Source organism: Diabrotica virgifera, chromosome 8, assembly GCF_917563875.1.
Source record: "Diabrotica virgifera virgifera chromosome 8, PGI_DIABVI_V3a".
In the NCBI taxonomy this organism is placed as follows: domain Eukaryota; kingdom Metazoa; phylum Arthropoda; class Insecta; order Coleoptera; family Chrysomelidae; genus Diabrotica; species Diabrotica virgifera.
The window spans coordinates 66,183,131-66,209,879 of record NC_065450.1 but is presented as its reverse complement, the minus strand read 5'-3'; the positions used below and the strand labels follow the sequence as shown (position 1 = coordinate 66,209,879).

Sequence of the window (26,749 nt, the reverse complement as noted above, 5' to 3'; positions counted from 1 at the left end):
CATTTGAGGCAGAATTTGCCCACATTTGGGCACAATAATTTATTAATTTCGGGAACAGTTTGTTGTACCTAATGAATTGCAGTATATAAAATTATACATATTTTGTAACTTATCCCACCTTCCGAAAATATTTGGATCAGCATGTAAACCTGTTAATCCATTTTCTTATTTTATTTGATTAAAGAATGATGAATAATTTTTAATGAACTTGTCTAATAGATATTTTGAAAATTCTTTGGCGTAACTTTTAAATTTTGAATCGTCAAAGACGTCAATGATTTATAACAGTGAGTAAATAATAGTTTTGCCTGGTGCAATAGTTTTAACTTCTGCCTGGAGACCATACAATTCACCGAACATCAAGGCAGCGCCGTCATAAATTTGCCTTACCTTTTATTTTTGATATCAAAAAATTTTAATATGTCCTTTAAAGTACTAGTACACTTTAGAAGATCAAAAATAAGCATTTTTTTCAAGAATTTTTTTCTCAGAACCTTTATTAAAAATAAACATAAAACTTTTTACATCTTAATATCTAATTCTTAGAGAGTACAAAAAATATATCCTTTTTTATTTATGCACGTACACTAATATTGTAGAGGGCGCCAAAGTCGAGGCCTCGATAAAAGATGGCGGACAGTTAATCTCAGGATTGGGATATCTGAAACAAAAATATTGTACGGCATTTGAAAAAGGAAGCTTTTTCACGTGACAATTTACCACAATTTGGCCAAAAAATAAAAAATTTATATATTTTAACCATGAAAAACTGAAGAAAAAAAAGCGATTTCTTTTTCCGCCATCGGAACTACTTTTTTTCGAGGCCTCGACTTTGGCGCCCTCTACAATATTAGTGTATGTGCATAAATGAAAAAATATATATTTTTTGTACTCTCTAAGAGTTAGATATTAATATGTAAAAAGTTTTAAGTTCATTTTTAATAAAGGTTCTGAGAAAAAAAATCTTGAAAAAATGCTTATTTTTGGTCTTCTAAAGTGTACTACTACCTTAAAACACCAAAAATATATTCTGTCTTATGGCTTCTACTCACGTCTGAAAACCTAAAAACCTCTCATAAATATTAGAGGTAACGCGTATCGAAGAATAATTGATAATTGTGAATGACATGTTACCTCTATCAGTAGTTTCGTCTACTTCTACCGAAAAGGATCAAAATGTAACTACTAATTGATTCTTTCATTCTGTGCTGTTTTAGGTACGCCGCTAAATGTCTTCGAGTCAGAAAGTAAATTAGAAAATTTGTTAAACAATTTTATTTGTTCTCTATAATTAACTTGATGTAACGAATCCTCCGATTCATCCTGTCACCTAAATGGTAATTCCTAACAACTTAAAAAAATTACAATATCAATCATTAAACGACGTAAAACTACCTACTTACCTATTTCATAATTTTATCCCGGGCGCGATAGCAAGGTACGTGGTTAGATACGTGCCTTGCTACCGTTTGCAGATCACCGCTCGGCAGATTGGTTTCTGCCGTACTTGCCATTCAAATAGATACGGGAAATGTATAATTGGTTGCCTATCAGCTAATATTCCATAGCTTCTTATTACAAGCAAATCTTCAATCTGGGGACGGCTTGCCGAAAACACACAATCGCAATCGGGTGCATGGCTATAAGATCATTTTTGAAAAGTCTCTTACGCACAGCGCACAGGGATCACGTAACGTATGGATCGATCGAATTCTTTTAAAAACAATGAATAAAATTTAGTCTGTATTATCTCACAGATATTTTTTTTTATTTCACAGAAACGAATATCACCTACGAATAAACTCTGATTAAATTAAATATTTAAAAAAATCTATAATGTGTCCATAAATGTGTGGGTCGGCACTGCCGACCCTGACCAGCCGCCACTGCTACAGAGTGTTGTATTTAAAAGATCAATGTGATTTACGATATAAAAAAAATAACATTACAAGCATCAAATTTGAAATATCCATATTGCAGAATAGGCGTATTCCGATTTTTGTACAATTCAGACCATCCATTTAAGAGATAATTAGACGTATAAAGACTTTTGATTCACTTTATATTATAACTATTTGTTTATAATAAAGATTATACAGTGATGAGTGCGCTTAGAACCGGCAAAATAACGCAAAAGATGGAAAATATATTAAGTTGTGAGATAGTACGAAATAAAGCGTGTTCTTATACGTGGCTAGTTGACATCAGTCAAAATTATACATGTGGCGTCGAAAAACATGATGTTTCAAATCATAGTAGAATTTATTCTTCATCAATAATTATTTAATTGTGGATTAAAAAATTACTAATATAATTAAAATGTTTTTATTTATATTCGCATTGGAGACAACCGGCTAAGTCGGTGGTCACTTAAATTCACCTCGTAATTTGAATTTGAATTTGTTAGAAGCTACTGAGATGGACGCCCTAAGAAGAGCAAGTAGAACATCGAGATTGGACCGGGTTAGAAATGAGGAAGTAAAGCGAAGAGTGAATTTACAGGAAACGGTTGTAGAATGTATTGAGAAGAAACAATTAACGTGGTACGGACATGTTCAGAGAATGGGGGAGGAAAGACTGCCAAAGAAAATTATGAAATGGATACCCACAGAAAACAGAAAAAGAGGAAGGCCAAGAACGACATGGATACAAGGAGTAAGGCGATCAATGAGTGTACGAGGATTAGAAGATGAAAACTGCAATGATAGAAGATATTGGCAACAAGGCATCGGACAACGTCGGAGGACGTTTTGAACCCGAATTTATATATATAATTTGAATTTGTTTTAGGATTACTCTTTTTTAACTATTTTCGGTTGAAAGATTGTTTTTGTACTTCAAAGTTTATTAAAAGTAACGAAAATGAACAATTTTCCTACCGCGTAACGCTGTACGCAGCCTACAACGTCTATTGGAGACCACAGCCTTAAGCTGACGTCTAAAGGTGGAAACTATCAATAGTGCTAATGTAATGTAAATTTATAGGTTTGTATCGATAATTTCCCACCTCTATTAGTGTCATCTCTTTTTATTTCACAACGTATTATGTTTTCCATCTTTTGCGTTATTTTGCCGGTTCTTAGCGCACTCTTCAATGTATAAAAATATATCTAACCTTAGTGCCATCAGTACATGATCAGCTAGTTCCAAAGACCATTCCAGCTGTACAGTATCCAATAGAGATTCCATTTTTATCTCCTGATTTTGGGAGGTGGTAAATTTAACTATTCCCATACCTAGATACAACGGAGTGCCCCATATGTGCATTACTTTCGAAGGATTCGTCATAGGACCCCATTCCTTGAACGACCACCATAAAGATTCAACCAAAACTTCTACTGTCCAGTGTCGGTCCCTCAGTATAAGATTTGGAAGATATGATTTGAAGAATGTACCTAATAGATAAAAAGTCATATTACCCGTATGCGCGCCAATAGTGAAAATAAAATTCCTAATTGTATGTCAAAAATGTGCAATAACTACGTCTTAAAACCCACCAAATTTCATTTGCCTATCTCAACCGGTTTTCTTCTTCTTCTTCTTCTTTTTGTATAGACATGACTGTCTGTTTTTTCAATGTGCCTCTAGTAAGATGTCGTTCCATCGTTTTCGTGGTCTTCCCACTGATCGTCTTCCTATTGGGAACCGTCTCTCGCTGTCCTTACTGCTCTATTTGTTGTCATTCGGCTTATGTGGGCATTCCATTCTATTCTTCTGTTTCTTACCCAGTTATTAATGTTATTCACTTTGCACCTCCGTCTGTACTTCTAGCTCTGTCCCATGGAGTCTTACTGGAGTGATGCCTAGATATTTAAACTCCATCACTTGTTCTTTTATCTGACCTTCCATCTCCAATTTACATCTAATTGGATTTGGTGTTATAACCATGCATTTTGTTTTTTTTTTTTGGGAAATTAACATGTTTAATTTTCTGGCGGTTATGTTAAATTGGTGCAGCATACGTTGTAAATCATTTTCACTTTGAGAGATTAGTATTGTATCGTCTGCATAGCAGATTATTTTAAGTTGTTTTTCTCCCAATTAATATCCTTTTTTAGTTCTTGCTTTTTTTATTATTTCGTCCATGATCAGGTTGAACAATAAAGGGCTCAAGGAATCCCTCTGTCTTATCCCATTGCCGGCTTCAATTGGGTCAGTTAGTTCATCTTCCACTTTTACTTTTATTGTGTTGTTCTGGTAGATGTTTTCGATCGTTTTAATTATTCCTAGAGCTATCTCTCTTGAGTATAACAAACAGATAACGTCCTTTAATTTAACCCTGTCAAATTCTTTCTTAAGGTCCACGAAACATAAATATGCCGGTTTTTAAGCAATAAATACATCGTCAGTTTGTAAGAAAAATTTTAACACCCCCATCTCGGAAACGAAGCATTTGTGAGCATATGTTTATAAATCAAACTGTCATTATTTTTTCATGCAGAATTACCCCTTGAAGTTTGCCATACTTATTTAAAAACACCCTGTATTAATGAAAAACATGGCTAGTTGTTAAAGTACCTAACATTTTTATAGTCAAAAGTGAATGAATCAAAAAACAGAATGTTGAGAAAACATAAAGGTATAGTTAGGTTTTAATTTCAGTATTTTATAAATGCTAGAATATACAGGGTGATGCGAACTTTGAGAAAAAAACACAGTTTGATTGGTACACCCGGTATACAATGAAAATTTACCTGTTTACAAAAATATTATTACAGCGATATTGTTAAAGAATAGGGCTATAAACATATTATTTAAAAAATCACTTAAATCGGACAACAGGTTTAGGAAATTCGGGACATCAAAAATAACCAATTTTTAAGGTGGGCGGTTAATTTTGCCGGTGAGTATATAAATATTATGTTAACAAACCCTTACCTCTGGTTTCTTGATATTGGTCCAACAACAGTCTAACTTTATTAAAACCAATGGAAGAATTCTGATTCTTTATCCTCACCACAGCTAAAACTTGACTGAACTCCGCACAAAAATGAATACAAAGTTTCTCGATAATCTTCTCTAAAAACGTGCTCTTCTTTACAAAAATTCTCATATCTTTCGACGGTTTCATAACGTTCTCTGAACGTTCCAATTTCATTGGTTGAAACTTGGGGTTGCTCTGCGGAAAGTTCGTTCGCACCCATTTATGTATTATGCTGTGATCGTAAGTAACGAGCAGATAGTCTTGTTGTAAGTATACGTTCAAAATAAAATTTTTCAGCTAAAAGAAAGGATAGATTTATTACATATGATTAATACAGTTGCCTACAGTTGCTACAGATTGATTACAGATTGATACAATGATGAGTGCGCTAGTGAAAGTAATAAACGAAAAATACTTTAAACTTACAAAAAGAATACTTACAAAAAGGAGCGACACAACAATAAAACAAAACATTTTAACAGAGTTGTACTGGAAGCAGTAAAACTGTTCCGATACAATATACAGTGCGGTGGAATAAGTGTTGCCCCCCCCCTGTTAACTTGTTTATTTTAAGAATATAAGCAAAACGCTCGGACAGGTCGATTTTTAAACTAAGCATAGTATATTATAGCATCAACGTTTCGAACTTTACGCGATCCCTCTTCAGGTGACAGGCATAACTTTGATTTTTTTAAATGGTAAAGTACATCATGTGACACCTCAGTTACAAGCTCTTAAAATACTGATTTCAAAAATGTATAACACTTTAATCCTTTTTGAGATCGAAAACGCATTTATTTTTTTCGAATTCTGAGAAAACTAATAAGTATTTTTGAAAAATTTCAACGCAGAATGAAAGATTAGATTATTACCGATGGCTGACAGTCCCTTAGAATAAACAAAAAGTTTCTTTTGAATGATATATTTGAAATTAAAAATCACACTAAATTTTATCTTTTTGCATCACTGTGACTTATTAAAATAAACATTATAGGAGTTCTCAGGGATTTTGGACCATCGAGAATACTGTAATATTTCATTCTGCGTTTAAATTTTTCAAAAATATTTATTAGTTTTTTCAGGATTCGAAAAAAAAAATGATTGCATTTAGAAAGAATTCGACCAAAATTTTGCGCCTACGCTCTCAAACAGGATTAAAGTATTATAGATTTTTGAAATCAGATTTTTTAAGAGCTTTTAAATGAGGTGTTACATGATGTACTTTCCCATTTAAAAAAATCAAACTTATATTTGTCACCCCAGAGTAAAACAGACCTCAATAAAGCACAAAAGAACTAAAAAATTGATAATGGCAGAAAAAATGCAATTTTTCAGGAATACTTACAAACACTAGATGCCACCCAAGCCACTGACTACTCGTTATGGAAGGCTACAAGGACCTTATGAAGCCAGAATTATACAATCCCAACGGAAGACCAGAAACAGGAAAATGGGTGAAAAAACCAGTAGAAAAAGGCGGACCATTCGCTAAACAACTTAAAAAAAGTTTTCACGCGAAATGACAGAAAATACTCACTACAAACTGAAGAAGAGATTATTTCAGTACATACTCGCAAAACTTATCAACTAGAACTTCCAGAAAGAAGACACAAAAAATGAAGTAAAAAAAGTATACACCACAACATCAGAGAAAGACTTCCAATTTCTGACATAGGTACTTAACTTTATGATATTAGCTCATTTCCCATCACAATGGAAATAAGCACATAATACCAATTTTTTTATTTAATATTCAGATAATTTATATATTGGATAATATTGGATAATATTGGATGCAATAATAAAACAAGTGAAGAAAAAAAGAGGGTACAAAATGGGCAATAGAGAGATAAAAATACTCTTTTACGCTGATGACACCGTGTTAGTAGCAGAGTGCGAAGACGACCTACAAAGATTATTGCACGAGTTCAACATTAACGCAAAAGAAATGAATATGAAAATATCAGTCCAAAAAACAAAAAGCTTAGTAATTGCCAAAGAACCAATAAGATGCAAATTGGAGTTATACAATCAAATTATACAACAAGTAATGACTTTCAAATATCTGGGAATTAATCTATCAGCCGACAACAATATCGAAGAAGAGGTAAAAGACCAAATAATTAAAGCCAGTAGAACGGCCGGATGCCTAAACGACACAATTTGGAAAAACAAACACCTAAGATTGGAAACAAAGGCCCGAATATATATAAGTCAGTTATTAGGCCAGTTATGACTTACACGGCCGAAACAAGACCAGATACAAGCAAAACACGACGACATCTGGAAACCAACGAAATGAAGATCTTAAGAAGGATTGCTGGAAAAGGACTACAGGATAGGGTAAGAAGTGAGGAAATCAGACGCATATGTGGAGTAGACAATATAAATTCCTGGGTAAAGAACAGAAAAGAAGAGTGGAATGAGCACATAAGCAGGATGTCTGAATCAAGGATAGTAAGAATAGCCAGAGACAAGTCACCTTTAGGCAGGAGAAGTATAGGACGCCCAAGGAAAAGATGGAATGACAACTTAGGGGCAGAATGAAAGGCACCGTTGAAGAAAAACAGGCAGTACTGCCTATATAAAAGAAGAAGAAGAAGAAGAAGAATATTCAGATAACATATACCTATACACAAATTACAATATTTTATAACAATCTGCGAATTCTAGGGAAAAAAAATGTCAAATAAAACAAAAATCGACTTACCTTAGCGTCAACGTTAAGATGTTTTAACTCCAAGAGTTTTTCCTTGCTATTAAGCAACAACAAGTCTGTTAAATAAAAATTAAAAATCATCGAAGAAGAATCTCCATTTTTATCATCCGGAAACACTGAACGATAATTAAGAGCCAACGATTTAAGCGACGAATTATATTCTATGTGGCCACTATCTTTGACACCAGTTAAGGAAGTATCATCAATGTACAATGAGCAATTCTAAAAAAAATTTATATGTAATAAATTTCGATAATTCTATTAAGTATATACATCAAACAAGAGTATTTGCTCACAAGTATATAAGGACTTTAATTTAAGCATTTTCTATATTTAAATTTAAATAAAACAAAGTGTTTCAAAAAGGGCCTTTAGGCCCTTTTTTCGTTGAAAAAAGAAAGGGAGTTTTCGTTGAACGTCTCTATCAAGGTTTTACCTCATAAATCAGCGAAATTATTATTTTCTATTAGTCTTACTCGTAACTGAGTATTGGGACCGTGCAAGTTCGGCAAAGCGACCTCTATTTCTACGCTCTGTACTTTTATTCGCACTTTTAATTATATTGGCCAATTATATTAGTCCTGGTTGCTGGATAATTGTCAAGACCATAGTCCAAAAAAATAATAAGAAGAAAAAATAAGATGCAGGTTATGTTTAACAAACGTAAACAATTGTATGTAGTAAATAAAATCAGTTATTAAAATGCAGTACTGCAAGCAAAATACAATTAATTAAATTTACCTTTATATAATAATTGCATATCATATCAATATTGTGGAGCAATATATAATTTTTCTGCGTCAATGACAGAAGGTATGAAAAATACGTCAATTTGACAATTTCAATTGACAATATGAATTATTTAAGATAGTTGCAATATTTCTACGCGACTCGCGCACGGTCGTTTCTCGTTTCCCTTTCCAAGTACTTGCACACCGCGAATACTGGACCAAGTTTTTGTTGGAATTTTGCCACGCTGGCCTTCTTTGATTTCGGCATTCGGTTGGTTTGTAAATAATGGAAACCACGAAGGCGTTACCAGAAACTTGGTCTCAATAAAAGTTTTATTTTTAATATTATTTTTAATTTTATTAGAATAAAACTTTGAATTGTTTTATGCAGATGTCGCCACGGCATCCATATCATGTTATTTTGTTGTAATTCAATACTAGGAGTCGGATTTGTTACAGTTCGTCCAGAGATAGTCATATATATGTTACAGTAAGTATGATTAATTGGAAATTATTAATAATTGCCGGTTATTATTAATATGTACAAACCGAATAGCTAGGTAAAAGTAATAAATATGCCAGAATTAATCACATCGACCGGTAATTATTAATATGTAATTCTCGGATTAGAACGGTAAATGTGATAAATTTTAATACCGTTAGGTGCGTAGAAGCTTGCGGAGTGTAGGGAGGTTTATTAGTCACTGCGACTTACCAAAGCTAAATACGGCGCATAGGGCATTCCACCCACAGTGTTAGTCAAACTGTAGTCGACCACTGTGTAATACACTATTTAATGTATTAAATACATAAGGCTAAAGCAGGATTAAAACCATCCTTACCTCCTGGTACTTTATGCGAAATCAGATGAAGATTTAGAAGCGATAATAGCAGATCATTCTGATGACGCTGAACGTGGTGATATGAAACTCAACAGTACAACCGAGGATTCACAGTTAGCGAATATTAGAGATAAAGGTAACACTAACAGCCCAATGGAACGTAATGCGTGGGCGATAATTGCTGTAAGTGAGGAAGACAATGCCACTATTGGCGTTAAAGCATATGAGGGAGACGAAGAAGATAGCACTGCAATTGACAAAACTTCAAAAGAAAATTCAGGAGACTCAGGATCTTGTTAAACAGTCATTTTTAAAAGAATCTGACAGAATGCTAAAGCATTCCAATGATAGATTCCCTGTTGAAAAAGTAGGTCAAAGTGTTTGAGTGCGAATTCCAGAAGTTGATAGAGCTAAGACCAATAGCCGAAACATTATTGCCATTATTATTTCTGTTATAGATGAAAAGCTATAACACTTATTTCAGTCAATGAAGCGCCTGATACTCACATAAGTCTCATTGAATGCGTTCGCAAAGATTCGAATTTAGGCAGTCAAGGATTCCGCCACTGCAATTGTGTGGCCAATGCAATTAAAAACGCTGCAAACGCAAAAAAGAATGTGTGTACTTTGTACGCACGTAAGAAGTTATACTTCTATTATATGATTTCAACAAAATCAATATACTTTAATTAAACAGTTTATTTATATTTTATTTAAATGCTAAACTAATTTTAATACTTACTACTTTCCAAAAAATTTTATTAAAACAATACCAAAAATTAAAAAAATAAAAGAATAAAACACACACAAACATATTGAAAAATGAAACAAAGAAATGATTTTTGAACAATAATTGTTGACAAAACTTTTACCTAAATACGTATTTTCTGAAAAAAAATATAATAAATATACTTACAATCATAAAATGTATAAAAAATAAAAAAAAATAAAAATTTGCATTGGGGATTGAACCTGCGTCTATCAGGTTGTTAGATTTTGTACTCACCGCACGCACAATTTAGCTACCGAGACATATGAATGATGTGGGAAGATATAGCAACTAAACGTTTTAAACTTTTTTGACAGTTGCTTATTCTCTTAGTTTAATCAAATAAGTTTGGTTCCTGTGGAATTAAAATATTAAAATACAACAAAATATAGACTAAAAAAGCAATATATTAGATGAAGATTGGTAGAAATTTTGTTGGTAATCAAATTATGTAAATCAAAGCATTACCTACTATTAGCTAGGTACATTTTCCAAATATGTATGTAATTTTTTATTACAATACTGAAACATTTACAATTAGGTACGTACCTGTTGCTTTTAAAAACTATTTAAGGAGTCACTACAATTATTATAAACTTGCTGTTTGTCTCTGTCCTCACAACAATAAAAACTAATATACACACAATTTGTTTACCCATAACCATTGACGTATTAATAAAATAACCGACATATTGAACAATTGTTGACAGGCCATTGTAATTAACCAATCAGAGGACGTATAACGTTCAAGCTGCGCCCAGGACCAAGACTTTTGATGAATTCGCGCACATATAAATTTACTACCAACGCGCCCAAAGAAGTATAACTTCAAAAAATAAGCGTTCTTTGTAATTCTAAGTGCCACAAGTGCCATTCCTATAAAAACAAGTAATTATAATCTAGTAACTTAAAGCCTAATGCGTGTGTATGAGTTTGTTTTTACTTATAAGGTGTCTAGTTGAGTTTTTTATTGATAAATTCTGTTTAATTGTTAAAACTTATATTATAAAGGCATTATTAATCACATTGACCAGCTGCCACGGTTACTATTAATATTTACCGGTAATTATTAATACAGACCGGATTTATCACATCAACTATAACATATGCAGTCTCTGAAGAAAGCTAAGGAGCTTGAAACGAAACCGGTAACGATGTTTATGACGCTCTTTGAACGAACTGCAAGATTATTATCTTTTAACTTGATTTAATTTAATCTGATTTCATAAAATACACTTACCTTTGGAATAATAGGCCTAAATCTTTGGAAAATATCGTCTTCTTTACAATAATGTTCGTACACTATTGAAGACTTCCTACTTATCTTGTTGGGGTCATGAGCTATGTTATAAAATGCTCCGTTTATAACGGCACTACTCTGTGACATTTTTATATGCAATTTCTAAAAAATTAAAAAAAAAATATAATATAATACTGAATATAATTTAAAAAAACAATATTTTCAATCAACATATCAATCTACAAAATATAATAGTGTCATAATTATTCATTACGTTTTTATGTATTATTAAACATATCGATAAACTGCACATATTTTCAAAATTATTTAACTAATATAATGAATAAATACATAATGAGACTGATTTTAAATGATTGGATGAAGCATTTGTTTAATTAAATGATTAATTTTTTTTATTATTTCAAATAAAAGTGCATACTTTCAAGAATACTCTGAAAATTTCAAAATAATCGGAGTAAAATTAACAGAGATACAGCGTGTTGAATATCCCTACCTTCGTGAGAAACGTTAAACAACTGTTCGCCTTCTCTCTTGTAGATTACTCCTCGATACAAAAAACGTATTCCAATGTGTATCACTTTACGATTTGGCAGACAAATAAGGAGATGAAGATGCAGTTGTCAAAACTTTAAAGGCATTTTTCTCAAAACTGCTTTTTCAAATGCGGTGGATATTGTAACTGAAAAACTACTCGACCGATCTACGTGATATTTTGCACAGATTTTCTTTAGACATTTCATGAGGTAACAACGTCGAGATATTTTTCTTTTTTTGCTTATTTTTTGTTCAACAATAATAGATCTGTTTTTTATTTTAGATTTTATTTTAGATTTTTATCAAAAATTTCATTTTTTTGATTTCTGAGAGATTCCAAAAATTCAAAAATCATTACAAATAAAAAAACTCGACGTTGTGACCTCGTGAAACTCATAAGCTAATTAAATCTTTTTGAATTTTTTGTTTCGTATGATCTAGTGACGAGTTCTGATGTCCACCGCAAAATCCATTTTTTGTGCGCTGCCTGTCAAAATTTGGCACCAATGGCTTATTTTTCAATATTTTGGATTGAATTTTTTTCTAAATATTCTTTGAATTGTACTTAATATGTATATTTAATTTAAAAATAAAATAATTGTACCATAGCTTCGATTCACAAAAATGTTTTCAAACCATACCCCCATGCCAACACTTTAAAGGCAAAAAGGTTCATAATAATGCCCAGGGACATATGTGCAAAAATAGTATATCAGGAAAAAACATAAATAAGGCGTCTCCGAGGCAGACCAAGAATTAATTGGCAATACAATGTAGAAGACAATACCGAGATGTAAGTATGCGCAGCTAAATCCTAATGCAGGACCAATACGATTATAAGAGTGTATTTCAGGAAGCACGAGCTCTAAAAGACCACTGGATGATAATTAGAGTCTTTTTCGCTGTACGAAAAGTTTGCCTGTAACGTTTAATCGTTATTTAATTTAAATTCTGTAAAAATAACCACCAATATATTTGAATAACGCATCTTTGATTCAAAAATGAATAACCATTTTCAATTTCCATATTCTAGTCCAATCAGAGAGTGCAGCAAGCACCTCTACCGGTTTCGAAACTTATTAGTCTCTCATCAGGAGGCACATATGCTGCTCTCTCTGATTCAACCAAAACAAATCTCGGCGTGCAGTCACGGATTGCAACGAACGAAATGGCATAGATGTCCTAGCGGCAACTGCTAGCATCTTTGATTATTTCTGGTGAAAACTGATCTTCGATGACCAGAAGAAATTTTGCTTTTGATCTAACATATTAGCTAAAATTACATTTTTACTTGGGGCCACTTTATTAAACTTTTGATCATATTTTCTAATGCTTCTTCAAACAACATTATTCTGTTCATTTCCAAATGAGCGAAAATGATGTTCAGGACTTTTTAAACTTTCTCCTCAGTTGTTTGAACCATTTTCCAGACCGGTTTCTTAATGTTGTTCTGAAGCTATTTCCTTGTGATATTTTTGTAATTAACTATTCTAAATGGGAAATAAGCCACAATTTAACTAAAAAAATGATTTTATTAACGTTTCGACGTCCAAATCCGATGTCGTTGTAAAAATACAAAATATTTTATTCTAAATGGGAAATAAGCCACAATTTAAGTAAAAAAAATTATTTTATTAACGTTTCGAAGTCCAAATCGGATGTCGTTGTCAAAATACAAAATATTTTATTCTAAATGGGAAATAAGATACAATTTAACTAAAAAAATGATTTTATTAACGTTTCGACGTCCAAATCGGATGTACCAAAAATATTTTGTATTTTGACAACATCCGATTTGGACGTCGAAACGTTAATAAAATCATTTTTTTAGTTAAATTGTGGCTTATTTCCCATTTAGAATAAATAATTTTCCAGACCATTTTTATACTAGTAATAAATTGGCCTATACATATTTGTCTACTGCTGAAAGTAGGCCTCTCGTCAAATTTTCCACCTATTTATATCGTGAGCTTCTTGCATCCAATTTTTATTAACTATATAATTATTTACTAAATAGTAGTAATAATGAGCAAAGTAAATGAAAAGTGAGGCAAACATAACAAATACAAATCGCGCGTGCCAGTTCATGGTCATTCTGATACTGTTTATTTTGACGAATATTAGAAAAGTGTTCCAGATTACTAAACTTATTAACCTTAGTCAAAAATCCAAATTACCATACAAATAAAGGAAATAGCTATAAATAATACAATCACAGGAAGTAGATTCGATAATATCTAATTTATTTACTGAAAAAAATTTAAATGAAACATAATATAAAAATCTGGTTGGTTGTGTCAACGTTCACTTGAAAATATATTATATGTACTGGTACTGAGTACTAGAAAACTTATATAAATCAAATTAAAAAATCAATACGCTATCATACAAATACAAAAGATATTGATATAAATGGGAATTAGATATATTTAGATAATAAAATCAGAGGAAATAGATATGATACTATTCAATAAAAATGTATACCATTTTTACTATTATGATACTATTCAATTTATATTCTGAAAAAATATTTAAAATATCAGTCAATGATAAACCGCGAGAAATGGTACTCAACAAAAGAATCAATAGTTTTACTTCTTTTGTTCCTTCCAATACTCTTTTTATTTTTAAATCAGGATTTTTTGGCGTAGGTATATATCATACTAGTGACGTCGTCCATCTCGGCTGTGATGACATAATCGATGATTTTCTTAAACGAGAATAGGGGTCTTGTGCTAACTCATTTAAAAGGCTATTCAATTCTCTATTCAAACATTAACATAATTATTTATAAAGAGTATCCAACAAAAATGTTTTTTAATTAAATTAACTGCCACAGAAAGAAGAATGTATATAGTTTATTTAATTCAAAATACATTTTACTTCTCTCAGAAATCAGAAAAAATCTTTATTTCACAAATAGACATTCTTCTTCTTCTTCTACGGCACTACAGCCCAAATTGAGCCTTGCCCTCCTTTATTTTTGCCTCTACCCTTGCTTGTCTCTACCCTTGTGGCTGCTCTTCTCCATACACGGGCTCCTAAAAGGGCTTGTGAGTCGCTGTTTACTGTGTCTTCCCAGCGCTTTCTTGGCTTTCCAAGCGGTCTCTCTCCCTGCATTCTAGCATTCAGTGCTCTTTTTGGTAGCCTATCCTCTTCCATTCTTATCACATGTCTGGCCTATTGCAATCGTTGTATTCTAATGAAGTCTGACAGGGGTGTTCCGTATAATGTTGATAAAGCTCGTTGTTGTATCGACTTCTGAAGATTCCGTTTTCCCTCACAGGTCCTAGTATTCTCCTCAGTACTTTCCTTTCGAATGTTTCGCAAATAGACATTGCTTCTCGCATAAATTAAATGTTTAAATTGCCAAGAGGCAGGTAAGTAGGTGGCAGCTTGATTATTGAATTTAAGCGAAATGCAATGTTTATTTCTCAAATAATATTTTTTTCTCTTTTCTGACAGCAATAAAATGTATTTTGTATTAAAAAATCCACGAGGAAAATAAAATTACAAAAGATCTCGTTTTGTTTTTATTGTAACGTGACTATTGTAATTACTTATAATTACAATAAAACTAGCGGTTCGTATTTATTTACGACTTTATTATTTATTTATACAAGTTTACTTTACAAACTTTGGCTTAAGACTAAACTGTATTTACAAATATGCCCGTATTTATACCCAGTTGTTATTCTGGAACAATCGACGCCCATCTCTAGCTATCAGCGTGTTCCGCCTACGGGTCGTATGTTCGAGAAGTTCCTCCTCCTTTCCGCCGAGGCCTAGATCATTCGATGACGTCATTCTCGAGGTGTTTACTGTTATACGGCGGTCGTCCAAGATTTCTCTTTTGTTACATTATTTTGAATTAAATAAATTACATACTGTTGTAGAATTGTTTTTTTTTTGAAGAAATTCAAAAAAATTATAGTTCATCATTAAAAAAAATAAATTTATATCAAAGACCATAAGATCATAGATTCTCATCCCAATCTAATTTAGCTATCAAACAGTGTTTCGGGAAAGTGAAAACGATTAGTGATAATGATTCGTCGAAATGAATTGGTATTGGTACACTAACAAACAATTCGGGATTAGAAAGTGGACATATCGTTTGGCGAGAACAATAATGTTTTTTAAAATGTTTCCGGGAAGGTTTAATGATGGTAAACACATTGTTTTAGTTTTTAGAAGTAAAAGTAGCATGTAGGAAAACTAATTAGGATATTTCTTAAAATTTGACAAATTGGAAAGTTTTTTTTTCTGATTCTGGCCTTGGTTTAGAACTAGAACCTTTAGCCATGTAATTGTATAACTTATCACTAACTCAGGTGTAATGGGTAGTGTGTGTGTTGAGTAAGTGTCTTGTTACTTTGCAAAGTCGACGTCATTGTCTTTGCAAAGAGACGCTAATTGTATCCGAACGTCTGCGGTCCCTCCGGTGAGTACCGATCAAACAAGGACAGAAACTATTTTCATTTATTAATTTATAATAAATGAAAAAATTCCTGACCCTGGTGAGATTCGAACTCACTACCATTCGGAACTTTCGATCCAAAGGTTAGGCGCTCTTACAATTGGAAAGTTATATAGAAAAATATTTGTTTCCTAAGAAATGGGTATGAAAGGTGAGAGATGCTTGTTTTTGATTGGGTGGAAAAGATCGGTAGAAGGGATAAGAAAGTTGGAGTCTGAATTTGCGAGAGAAAAGTGGGTCACTGTAGAATGGATATCTGGTGAGAGCAGTCCAATTTTCAAAAGTGAGAAATCAGTGTATAGTGGTGTGATCGGCCTTTGCGAGCAGAATCAAGTTGAAACCAAATTGTCGACCGGTTGAAAAGTTAATTTTCCTGATCCGAGGGAGATTCCTTTGTTTTGTCTAGAACGAGTAGCTAATTGATATCTATTTGCACAAGATATCGAGCAAGGAGAAAATTGAGTAAGAGAATTCCAGCAAGTCCTGTGTGTTGTTTTGAAAGCAGTTTGGACAAGAAGGACCTTTTCGCAACATCCAGAGAGTACGTTGGGAGAATCGAGGACTACGCAATTCGGAAAAAGAGGAAGTGAAGAAACAAAAAGGTTAGTCAAATCATTTGTCGGAATGGAGAGAATTTGTTTATATCAGAACCATATTTGCTTATTTGTTTATTGAACATTACTATAACGCAGTTAGTCATTTAAAATTTAAGAATTCAATTCAAATGAATAAAAGTAAATTTTATTAAATTTAGTATGAGAAAATAATAATTTATTTAAATAATTTTTTTTTTGTTAAAACAAAGAGATATCAGAATTAAAGTTTGATTTATTAAGTAAGAAATTGTTGCAACAAAGTAAAATTTAGTATTTTTTAAATCATATGTACACGTCTTATTTGGTAAATGAATAATATATTACATTTATATGATATTGAATGTTTTTCCATCCTGGAAGAAGTAAGCAACTAGAAATACTAGAAGCCACAAATCATAGGTATTGTATCAAATACAAAATTGGCCCTGAGAATAAAATTTATTGGAATATTTAATTTGAATTTAGTTTTGTTTTACAGGGGCAGTGATTAAAGTAATTGACTAATTAATTAAATTAAGAATTTGCTAATCAATCTAAATAAAGAGATAAAATAGAACATAACAATCTTCTTTTGTGTAAATTGATTTAATTCAAAAAAAAAGTTTTTTGGGCACCCTGTATAAATAATTATGTTAATGTTTATATTACCTACTGAATAGAGAATTGAATAACCTTTCAAATAAGTTTGCACACGACCCCCATTCTCATTTAAAAAAATCATCAATTACGTCATCACATGAAGAATTGCTGATTTACAAGTTCCTGAGAGAAGTAGGAGAGGAAGACCAAAAAAGACCTGGGAGAAAGACAGGACATATCAGTAAAGGGGATTTGATATTGGTATGGCTCAAGATAAAATCTTATAGAGAAATGTAATCAGAGAAGTCAATTCCACCATTAACCCCTTCGGTACGGTGATGCACCCGTGTGCATCATGCTTGACTGTCCACCCAGTACGGTGATGCACACGGGTGCATCATGAGTTTTCGTTCGCCATATACCACCATCTATACCGCCACCATCTGCATCATATTTCAGGTATTTTTGTTCCGTCCGAATTACATTATTCAAATCTAAAAGTGGGGATACCACGCCCAAAAAGGGTGATGTCCAGAAGGAGATTAGATTTAGTTAATTTGATTGGTGATAAGGTTGTTTGGATGTTTGACTGATGGGATTGTGTGGGAGGTGAAGTTACTGTGCTGCTGTTTACAACTTACCTTATTATCCCTTGCTAGATAATTCGAATGGAATTTCCCAGATTAGGAGACTGGGACGATATCAAGCACAAAATAATCTGGGGAATTCCATCCGAATTATCTTGTTTATCTTTTTTAATAGTTTTTGTTTAAAATGGTATTTTATGGATAAAATTTAATTTAACTCACATACTATGTAGAATAATAAATTTAATAAAAATAGTTTTATTTCTCAAATTAGTGTCATTATTACATTAGCTTTAGTTGTACATTATTACATTATCATTATTACATTAGTTGTAGTGTGATTCTGTATTTTAACCGACCGCGCGAAGCCGCTCGGTAAGCGCTCGAATCCGTATATAGGAGCCGACTTGCCGAATGACGGTCTGGCACGAAGGGGTTAAGGAAATAGAGACCTATGTTAGTAATTGCTGAGATGGATCTCTATTTCAAGATATAGATGTTCTAAATATCTATAGATAGATAAATTCTTAGAAGAAGAGAACAGGAAGCTTTATGCATAACACGTAATAATATAATAATACAAATGAGCCCCCTAGAACACAAGGGGTGTAAGTGACAATTTTAGAAAATTAGGTTTTAAATACAAAAATGGACTCACAAACACATAGAAAACATGGTGGCTTCAAACTTTATACATAAACTAACATTGGCTTGTCATTGAAAACATGCTAAGTAGTACCTAGCTAGATTTTTTAAATTTGTTTAAAACTTTTAACAACGTTTTCCCAAAACTTAGCACTTACACACCCCTTGTGTTCTAAGGGCCTCAAATAGTATTCACAGAGCTAGCACATACAGTTGAGTCCCTGAGTCTTTACCTGTGCGTCATCATTTAAAGCATACGAAATAAGTCGATGATAAGTCGGAAATTGAAATTTACTAAACGCAAGAGCAAGTGACAGTAATTGACTTGCTGTTGCGTTTAGTATATTTCGTATGCTTTAAATGATGATACACAGGTAAAGATTCAGGGACTCAAGTGTACATAGGTTACTTTATACAGTTATAAGCCTATACATACTATTAATAATAATAGTTAATTCATACCTCCACAGATAATGGACCTTGTGCAACCAAAATGGTCTCTAATGATATGCCAAAGCTAAACTCTGCCAATCTCGCTTCTTTTACTTGTTGCTCTGCATGTCTTAATACTTTAATTTCGGCATCCATCAAGTTAAGGGTTACCAATAAAGACTTGGCATTCTTTAATATGCTTCCATCTAAATGTAATTCGCTTGCTGTAGCATGTACAAGACAACCTGGTGTTTCAGAGCGCAATAACATTGCTGATATGTTATAAACATGAACTGCCATAAACTAAAAACAAATAAAATCTAATAACTAGGAAAAAAAATCATATTTGACTAATGTATTACAAGCGAAATCCCTATGGAATAGAAAACATCATATCTCAGTATAAAAATTGGAAGAGAAGTGTCAGAAAAAATGGAGATAAGGAGAGGTATCAGGCAAGACTGCATACTGTCGCCATTATTGTTTAATGCTTATTCTGAAGAAATCATACAAGAAGCTTTGGTAAACGAGACAGTCGGCATAAAAGTAAAAGGAAGTTTAATTAATAACATTAGGTATGATTAATTATTTATATGGGAAATAAGCCACAATTAAAATGAAAAAAATAATTTTATTAACGTTTCGACGCCCAAATCGGGTGCCGTTGTCAAAATACAAAATATTACTAAAATAAACTAAAGTGTTGTTGCTAAGCAAAAAAAATTCTTCTAATAATTTATTTAATCTCACTCATTTATATTGGCAATTCAGACATATATTATACATTTTAAAGTAGAAGACTTTAAAATGATATTGCCAATATTTATGAGTTGCGTTCCTGGGACGACTTACTGAAAGATAGTTCATTCGATTACATGAAATTAACCCCAACTCAAGAATATCCGTCATAAAAAATTATAGCATGTGATATGTCTTTAAAAAGACAACCAAATGCAACGACAGTAAAATTCTCGCGTTAGAGACTTCATAGTAAATCACAAGGGAAAACCAGGAAAAACCCTGTGATACTATCCCGACATCGTAAGTATTTGGTCTTACATTAATTTACTCTCAAAAAATAATACCAAATTCTGACTTGTAACATGTTTAAATTATAAATATTATTAATAATACTAGATATATAAGTAATACTAAAATATAAAATATGTACTAGCTCGATATTATTGACTTACTAATCTTGGTATTTTCTTTCTATTGACTTCCTCTTTCAGTATGGGTAACCACATCCTACTGCATTCTACCGAGGAATTTGCGACACAATTGGTTTCATTTAGCATAATTAGAGCCGCTTCTTTGATAACCTAAATAGAAATAATGACATATTAACGACAGTTGTCAATCTATCAAATAGACATTTAAATGCAACGGAAAATTTGGTATTGTCAAAAGGTTTAAACTATGCTGTTACTCATCCATCTATTCCAAAATTAGACATAATCAGCTCAGTGGAGAAAATATCCCAGTGTCTACCAACTCATGAAAAAGAACAATATAGGGTACTATGTAAACTTGAATTGGAAAAGTCTAATCAAATTGAACAGAACATCAGCAAAGAGGAAATGAAGGCTTTAAAAACTTTAAGAAATGATGACTCCATAACAATCCTACCAGCGGATAAAGGCAATGCAACTGTAATAATGAATAAAATACAATATGAGGACAAAATTACAGATCTAATTACAAATGGACCTTATAGCAAATTAACGAAGGATCCAACGAAGACACTGGAAAACAAAATATATAGAGCTTTATTCAAATTTAAAAATGATCTAACATACTATCAAAGAAAATTAATGACACCTCACTACAGTAAGACACCACATTTTTATGGAGTGCCGAAAATTCATAAAGCGAACATACCACTTAGACCCATTTGTAGTACCATCAATTCTCCTTGTAGTGAACTATCAAAATTCTTATTAAACATTCTAAAACCATTTGCTAATAATGATGACACTTTTATAAAAAATACAAAACATTTTTTAAACAAATTATCAACTATTGAATTTAATCCAAATAATATTTTAGTACGTTTTGACATAAACAGTTTATTTACAAATGTACCATTAGATAAAACTTTAAACATAATCAAAACGAAATTAGAGAATGATAATACATTGGCAACTAGGACAAGACTAAATGTATCAGCTATAATGGAGTTATTGACATTATGTACCCATAATACCTATTTTCAACTAAACAATGAATTCTATAAACAAAATTTTGGTCTAGCAATGGGCTCTTCTTTATCTCCATTATTGGCTAATATATTTATGGAGGATTTCGAAACTAATATTATTTCTAAACAAAATTTAAAACCCACAGTATGGTGGAGATATGTAGATGATGTGTTTTCAATATGGCCTCATGGATCAGAATTGTTGGATACATTCCTGAATATTATAAACGATCAAGAAGAGACAATAAAATTTACAATGGAAAAGGAATACAATAACAGCCTACCTTTCCTCGATGTTTTGATCTCAAAGAAGGATATTGGATATGAGACTCAAGTGTATAGAAAACCAACACACACCAACAGATATCTCAATTACAAGTCAAATCACAACATCAACGTTAAAAAGGGAATCATTAAATCCTTATATGATAGAGCCAAAATTACTTGTTCTAACGAAAATTCCTTTTTAGCAGAAAAACAATTGTTAACATCTGTTTTATTAAAAAATGATTATCCTTTATCGTTTATAAATAAGGAATTGTCAAGATTGGATCGAATGGAACAGAACAACTTAGAACGGGATCCTACAACATTCACCAGAAATAATACGAGGAAAATATCAATACCATATATAAAAGGACTATCCGAGAAACTTAAAACAATAGGAAATAAATTCAACATTTCAACAACATTCAAAACAACAAACACATTGAGATCTATTCTATCTAAAACTAAACCTAACAATGATCAAGAAAGAACAAAAAATTGCATTTATAAAATACCTTGTGAATGCGAACAATTTTATTTAGGTGAGACATCAAGACCATTAGACGTTAGAATAAGTGAACATCAATCTTATATTAAAAATAGAGAATTTGAGAGATCTCAAATATGTCAACACGCATGGGATAATGAACATAGAGTTCAGTGGAGAGATTCAAGTATAGTCCTGAAAGAATCAGATAGTAAAAAGAGAAAAATCAAAGAAGCGGCTCTAATTATGCTAAATGAAACCAATTGTGTCGCAAATTCCTTGGTAGAATACAGTAGGATGTGGTTACCCATACTGAAAGAGGAAGTCAATAGAAAGAAAATACCAAGATTAGTAAGTCAATAATATCGAGCTAGTACATATTTTATATTTTAGTATTACTTATATATCTAGTATTATTAATAATATTTATAATTTAAACATGTTACAAGTCAGAATTTGGTATTATTTTTTGAAAGTAAATTAATGTAAGACCAAATACTTACGATGTCGGGATAGTATCACAGGGTTTTTTCCTGGTTTTCCCTTGTGATTTACTATGAAGTCTCTAACGCGAGAATTTTACTGTCGTTGCATTTGGTTGTCTTTTTAAAGACATATCACATGCTATAATTTTTTATGACGGATATTCTTGAGTTGGGGTTAATTTCATGTAATCGAATGAACTATCTTTCAGTAAGTCGTCCCAGGAACGCAACTCATAAATATTGGCAATATCATTTTAAAGTCTTCTACTTTAAAATGTATAATATATGTCTGAATTGCCAATATAAATGAGTGAGATTAAATAAATTATTAGAAGAATTTTTTTTGCTTAGCAACAACACTTTAGTTTATTTTAGTAATATTTTGTATTTTGACAACGGCACCCGATTTGGGCGTCGAAACGTTAATAAAATTATTTTTTTCATTTTAATTGTGGCTTATTTCCCATATAAATAATTAATCATAAAAATGCCACAAGGAAATAGCTTCAGAACAACATTAGGTATGATGTTGTTCTGAAGCTATTTCCTTGTGGCATTTTTATAATTACGTATTTTTTATGGGAAATAAGCCACAATTTTACTAAAAAATGAATTTATTAACGTTTCGAAGCCCAAATCGGGTTTCGTTGTCAAAATACAAAATAGTATTTTGTATTTTGACAACGAAACCCGATTTGGGCTTCGAAACGTTAATAAATTCATTTTTTAGTAAAATTGTGGCTTATTTCCCATAAAAAATACGTAATTAGGTATGATGATGATACAGTCATAATAGCCGACAAACTGGAAGACTTAGAAAGAATAATGAACAAAATATTAAGATATAGTGGAGAATACACTCTCTTAATATCAAAAAACCAAATTTATGAAAATTAGCAAGAACAACAATACGAATAGGCAGAGAGAGGAAATGGAAAACACAATAAAAGAAAGGAGATTGCAATATCTCGGATATATGTGATGAGAGGGGAAAGATACAACATCTTGAGACTCATAGTTCAAGGAAAAATAGAGGGTAGGAGAAGCATAGGAAGGAGATGTGTTTCCTGGTTGAAGAACCTGATTGACTGGTTTGGTTGCAGCTCAAGCCAATTGTCAACCTTGAATTGAGAATGGATATTTAGATTCTGAGGCAGAAGAACAAGCAGGATTTTTTACAGGTCAACTCATTATTGACCACATTTTCTCCTTAACCCAGATAATACAAAAAAGATGATACGGAATCAATAAATTCATATGTTATTCATCAGCCTATGTAAATCCTACAACAGTGTCCCACTGAAAACGCTGTGGCAATCAATGGAAAGCATGAATATTAATGCAGTATACAATCATCTCATAACAAAAATAAAAACAGGGACACAAAAAACAACAGGATTTGTAACATCAATGGGATTGAATCAAGGATGTGGCCTGTCCCCACTTTATTTAAAATATAATTCGAAAGTGCTTTAAAAAGATGGAAACAAAAATGTAGAACAATGGGGATACCACTCACCAAGACCATGGTATATAAGCTCAACTTTGCTGATGATCAAGAAAGTAATAGTAGCTCAAGATTATGATGACTGAAACTATATGGCAGTAAAAGTAATTGAAGATGACATAACTATGGTGGAACATTAGACAAAGCCATAAAAGAAAGAAATAAAGCAGGTATAAAAGCCATCACATGGTAAACAGCATTTTATGGGACCAATCCATCAGCAAAGAAAATAAAAAGAGGATAAATGAGACTATAGTGAAAAGTATCAATCTATACAGCTGGGAGGTATGGTCATTGAAAAAAGAACACTTACAACTCTGAGAGCAACAGAAATGGATATTTAGAGAAGAGCAGCAGGAATATCTAGAAGAAAAAGGATTAACAATGAACACATTAGAGAAATAATGGGAATCAAATGAACAATCACAGATAATTTATCAACAAATATAATCAAAAAAATTTATGGTTCGATATAATATACAAAGAAGGGAGCGTTCAAGTATTATGTAACGCTATTTTTGAAGATTTTTGCTCCCCCCCCTCCCCCCTATTTAACGCACTCTAATGGGCGTTTAACTATTACGCTATTACTGCGTTACGTAATACGTAAGGAATAGAATAGACAAAGAGCTGAGAGAAAAAGAAATAGAAGAGGACCCATGAAACAACTGGATGAAGTAGCGATTGGAAGCTGGAAATCAGGGGAGAATGTTGTAAACTGACATGTAGTAGTCGTATTACTTTATTACCTGTGCGAAGCTATTAATAAAATGTGGTACTTTCTTTTCCCTAAAATCTATAATATTATTCGAAGCAACTGATGTGTCTTCTGGTACTTTTGTACTTAAATCTTTGTTAATTCTTACATCCTTGACCATTAATGTGACTAGCTTCGTTAGATCAGAATTGAGGAAACTGCTTTTAATTCCAATTTCGTGTATATGCTAAAAAGGAAACACCTTACAGTGGAAGTCTTGGATGGATGTTGATGTATAGTTGCTATCAAGGTATTTAAGCAAAAACCTTAAACTTAGCTTACTACAAAGTCATTTATATTTGAATGGTGTGGTTAACTTTCCTGTACAGGTAGAAAGTAATCTATTGTTAATCTATTGTACTTTCAATTATTATACCTGCTATTCAGTACACAGTAGACCAGGGCCGTCTTAACAATACACGGCGCCAGGGTGCAAGACTCATCTTTGCACCCCCTTTTGTTAGATGATTATATAGGTTATAGGTACGCTAAAATTAAAACTAATTATGTTTGCTTTCTTTATTTATACAGGGTGGGCCAAAGAAAACAGTCCACCTCGATATTTGGCAGTACATAGTTATTAGATTTTAAGGAAATGCCGAAACAGGTCAATTTTTATTTTTAAATTACAATTTTTTGATATACATTTCATACTAGTGACGTCATCCATCTGGGCATGATGACATAATCGACGATTTTTTTTAATGGGAATATGGGTCGTGCGTGGTAGCTCATTTGAAAGGATGTTCAATTCTCTATTCAGCAATATAAACTTTAATATCTTTATTTATACAGGGTTGGACAAAAAAATAATTTTTGAATTAAATTAACTGGCAGAAAAAGAAGAATTTATGTAATTTATTTAACTTAAAATACATTCTATTGCCGTCAGAAAATAGAGAAGCATGTTTATTTGGCAAATAAACATTGCTTTTCGCTTAAATTAAATGTTCAAACTGCCAAGAGGTAGCTGGGAAGCTGTTTGTGATTTCATTTAAGCGAAAAGAAATGTTTATTTGTGAAATAAACATTTTTTTTCTATTTTCTGACAGCAGTACAATGTATTTTGAGTTAAATAAATTACATACATTCTTCTTTTTGCGTCAATTAATTTAATTCAAAAATTATTTTTTTGGCCATCCTGTATAAATAATGATATTAATGCTTATATTACTGAATAGGTAATTGAACACCCTTTTAAATGAGCTACACACGACCCCTATTCCCATTTAAAAAACGATCCATTACGTCAATACACTTAGATGGATGACGTCACCAGTATGAAATATATGCCAAAAAATTGCAATATAAAAATAAAAATCGAAATATTTCTGCATTTCCTTAAAATCTAATAACTACTGCCAAATATCAAGGTGGACTGTTTTCTTTGGCCTACCTTGTATATTAAAAAATATGGTTTCAGTATTCAAAAAAGATCAAGCTTATAAACTATACCATATTTTTTAAAGTATATCAAAGTCAACTTTTCTAGCTTTTAAGTTGGCAAAAGTTTTTATTGCTTCGGTGATATCTATTTTTACTTGCTTTTCTATAGGTACTTATAAAACGGAGAGTAAATTAATTTACAATATACATATTATAACTTAAAATATCGAGTGGAGTTGAGTCTCTAGTCTCTATTTTTAAAAAATATTGGTAACAATTCTAACTCATGGAATAGATCTTCACCATCTATATCAGATCTATTTCCAAGCGCTAGTTTTTTTTTGTAAATTTAAGCATTGTGTTGTTTTTCAAGTTTTCTTCGGAGTTTCTCCAAAACAATATACTTTCCATGAAAGAAAAATTATAAATTTCAAATCTTACAAGATGGCGATTCATTGTCACTCGACATTCAATATTGGTCAAAATAGTATATGCGTCACCTTTTTAAAATTATTGTCGGAATAATCAAAATGGGTTTCATATTTCATTTTCATATCGTAG

General features: G+C 31.9%; 1 protein-coding gene across 1 annotated transcript in view; it reads right to left on the bottom strand.

Annotated features, from left to right (window-relative positions):
• The window catches only part of LOC126890618 (protein KIAA0100), a 219,107-nt gene that overhangs the window by 190,855 nt on the left and 1,503 nt on the right, over window positions 1-26,749 (bottom strand). Inside the window, exons 3-8 of the mRNA XM_050659702.1 lie at window positions 24,795-24,989; window positions 19,130-19,402; window positions 11,226-11,387; window positions 7,635-7,865; window positions 4,879-5,221; window positions 3,116-3,395 (exon numbers count right to left, since the gene is read on the bottom strand). Of these exons, the coding sequence (XP_050515659.1) occupies window positions 3,116-3,395; window positions 4,879-5,221; window positions 7,635-7,865; window positions 11,226-11,387; window positions 19,130-19,402; window positions 24,795-24,989 (1,484 nt within the window). The remainder of the gene's footprint in view (window positions 1-3,115; window positions 3,396-4,878; window positions 5,222-7,634; window positions 7,866-11,225; window positions 11,388-19,129; window positions 19,403-24,794; window positions 24,990-26,749) is intronic.